Below are 3,507 nucleotides of genomic sequence, written 5' to 3' on the forward strand. Positions count from 1 at the left end.
CGCCCCCGCTCCCCGCCCCTCGCCCCCTGCGCTCCAGCCCCGCAGGGCTGCCTGGAGTCGGGGAAGCGGAGCAGAGGACCCGCCTAGGGGGGCGGTCGCGGGGGGCGGGGGGCAGAGGGATAGGATGGGGATGTCTAGGCCCGGGAGGGGGGTTTCCTGGCTCCCCCGATTCACCGTACCCTTCACTGACCCGGAGCAGGTAAAGACTTTGAATTAAATCATATCTAAAGCTGGAAAAATCCCTGTATGCATTTGACCAAATCCTTTGTGCCCTCAGGAAATCTCCCAGAGCCCAGGATTTCTCACCTGAATCAGGGACTCGATCGAGAACTGCGGGAGGCTAGACTGACAGACTCTGGGGGTGCAGAGAGTCAGTAAGGCTCAATGCTTAGGACACCAACGTGGGTTCAGCTAGCCCGGTCCCCACCTCCACCCCACCAGCCCCTTCTCTTGGAGCCCGGATTCACTCATCTGGAAAACATACCTGTGCTGACCTCACAGAACTCTTCTGAGCCTTGGCTGAGTCTGATGCACATTAAGTTGCCTAGCATAAAATAAGTGCTCAATAAATGCATGTTATTATCGCCAAGCTTATAGTCTTACAGTCTGGACTTTCTGTCCTAGAATTAAGGGGGAGCCATCACTGACTCTGCTTCAGTCAGGTCTAGGGTACAAATCCTTTTGACCAGCTGTGTGACGTTAGGGAGATGAGTCCACCTTTCTGGGCCTCAGTTGTTCCATTGTTTTCCACAAATACACCTGAAGCTCTGAGCACTGGAGTGTGGAATTTTATGGTCTTCGAACTTCAGAATCCTTGTCTTGGAATCAAATTATTCACATTGTGGTCTGAGAATCCTGGAGTTCTGGAAGCTAGTACCTCAGGGCAGGAATGGATTGTTGGTAACGGACTATTGATTCTACCTCGGTCTGAGGCTTGAAGCTAAAACTAATGTTCTTTTGACTTCATCCTGTAATTAGTTCCAGTGACCAGGTATTATTTCTTTTATAGTATTTTTAAGTATATTTTTAGCCCCATAAACTAAAGGGAAAATACAAAGCTAATAATCCTCACAGGGACCTTACTACCACCACTGATGGAGATCTCACTACCTTGCTAGGTATCTGAAAACTGCGGGGTGCTAAAATGTATGTCCCCTGTGTCTACCCACTGGCTTTGGTGCCAGTTCTCCCTGAGCCCTCTGTCCGCCTGTGGTTAAGGGCTAAAGAGCCAGGGCCCAGATTCCAGGAGCAGCTCCAGCTCAACTTGTCACAGCCCTGGGCTGCACTTCCCTGGGCTCACTCAGCTTGCTTTCTGACCTTGCCCACACTTGCCTCTGCTTGGACCACTCTACTGTCTATCTCTGCTTGTCTTTGCTCCTTTTCAGCTTTTCCTTTGGGGACAGGATGTTGGTGAATGTTCCTGGTCAGCTGTAATGGCTTGGTTTCAATGTCTCCTCCTCCAGAAAGCCTTCCTTGATCTCCCCCTCCCCATTGTCCAAGCTGAAAGTCATCCTCTACCTGCTGAGCTCCAATGGCTTCCTATCTGAGGCTTCTGATGATAGCGAGGGGCAGATATCCGAGCACTTCCCATGCTGCCTCATGGCTACTCGCTTACACAGGGCTTTATAGGCAGTATCTCGGGGGATGGAATGTCCACAGGGTCAGGAGCCGGGCCAGCTGGCTCTATTCCAGGCCCAGCAACCCTACTTATAAGGATGGACTCATTGAGCCCATAGCAACCCTAGTTGGGAGGAGCCACAGCTACCCCATTTCATATAGGTGAACACTGAGGCTCAGGGAGGTGACCCACATACCCAAAGTCACGTAGCAAATAAGTGGCAGATCTGGGACTAAATCTGCTGGCTTATAAAACACGAGCCCACACCACCATGTGATTCTCTCCTGGTCCCCAGGTGGACCAGGAGCCCTTTGAACATGAGACCTGGTGCTCCCAGCCCTCTGCTGTTTGCTCCACACTCAGCAGGGAGGCCGGCTCTGTGTGCTCCCAGAGGTGAAAGGCCAAGGACTCTGTCCATGGTCTTGGCATCAGATAAAATTGGATTGCAGTCTCAGTTCTGCCGCCTAGTAGCTGTGTGGCTGTGGGCAAATCACCGTGTGTCTCTGGGCATCTCTGGGCCCCAAGTTCCCCCTATGTACATGGGTATAGGAAGGCCTTCCCTGCCCAGTGATGAGGAAGGAAGTCAAAGACCTCATTCATGTACAGAGCTCAGAAATGTCTTCCCTCCAATGCTGGCAGCCAGCACAGGGCTCTCAAGATACTATGTTACTCTCACACATAGTAGGCTCACAAGATATTATGTTACTCTCTTTATCATCATTGTTTCACATAGTAGGCTCGCAAGATATTATGTTACTCTCTTTGTCATCATTGCTTCAAAGGTGCATTCTCAACATTCCCAGTGCCCAGGACAAATTAAGCTTGTGGTAAATGTGAGCTGGGCCCATTCTCTGTGATGAAAACTGAGCTATCTTTTCTTGCTCCCACCTCTCAATACCAGCACATGCTCAGAGAGCATGGGATTGGGGCTGCCCATGGAGACACCCCAGGGCCCAGGGCAGCTGGCAGGTTCAGGGGGTGGGGGGTGCAGGTGGTAACAAACAATGGGGGGGGTCCTGGGTTTGGGGCCAGGAGAGAACGATGGCAGGCATGGGAAGAAAGATCTTTGGGAGTGAAACTAAATCCCAAGTGCCGCCCCGACCCTGAGACCCTCTCCTTTTGGGAACAGGCAGTGAGGTCTGGCCCCTAATAAGCCTCAGAAAAGAACTCTGCCCTTTGTGGAGCAGGCTCTGAGCCGTCCGCTGACCGCTGCTCAGCCCCGCTTACCTTCACATAGTCTCCGCCAGCCTCTGGCTCTCCGGCGACCCTGGAAGGAGAGAGGAGAGGTGAGTGTCCCCAGCCCTACCTGGCTCCCCAGCTGCCAGCCTCTGCCCACCTGTGTGATGCCAGCACCTGGCCCTAGTGCCCCAGAGGGCTCATCCCGAAGGCAGGCGGGGGCATCGCAGCTGACAGCACTCACTGGAACCTGATGGCAGGGCTGCTCCTCTGCTCACCAGCTGTGCCACCCTGGACAGGTCCCCTCACCTCTTTGAGCCTGGGTTTCCTACCTGGAAATTGGGGATAATGACAGCCTCTGCCTCTTTGGGTTGTTGCAAGGACTCTGGGAGCTGATCACTGTTTCATGCCTAACAAGAGACAGGCTTCCTGAATCATGCTGTCTTCACCCCACTTCAGGATGCTGGAGCGTTCTTACCCCGCTCCGCTCCAAATGCTGGTGGCCCCGGGCTGGGGCTTAGCCTCCTCGCCCCCCATCCACCCTACACTCTCTCCCTAGTGCAGAATGGCCCACTCAGCATCACACCATGCTGGTGACTGTTGGCTGTGGTGGAATCGATCCCCTCAGCCTCCAGGGACCTGGAGAGGCCAGAGGCTGGGAGTGGCTGTCTTTCCCAAATGCTATCCTTCCTCGGGAGGGGGCGCTGTAAGAA

General features: G+C 53.6%; 1 protein-coding gene across 4 annotated transcripts in view; it reads right to left on the reverse strand.

The window, feature by feature from the left end:
* SH2D3C (SH2 domain containing 3C) overlaps positions 1-3,507 on the reverse strand; it is a 39,366-nt gene that overhangs the window by 13,032 nt on the left and 22,827 nt on the right. Inside the window, exon 2 of one of the 4 annotated variants that reach the window (XM_034664570.1) lies at positions 2,846-2,885. The exons of the other annotated variants lie outside the window; for them this stretch is intronic. Within the exon in view, the coding sequence (XP_034520461.1) occupies positions 2,846-2,885 (40 nt within the window). The remainder of the gene's footprint in view (positions 1-2,845; positions 2,886-3,507) is intronic. 4 annotated transcript variants of the gene reach the window in all.

This window comes from Ailuropoda melanoleuca, chromosome 7 (assembly GCF_002007445.2).
Source record: "Ailuropoda melanoleuca isolate Jingjing chromosome 7, ASM200744v2, whole genome shotgun sequence".
Classification (NCBI taxonomy): domain Eukaryota; kingdom Metazoa; phylum Chordata; class Mammalia; order Carnivora; family Ursidae; genus Ailuropoda; species Ailuropoda melanoleuca.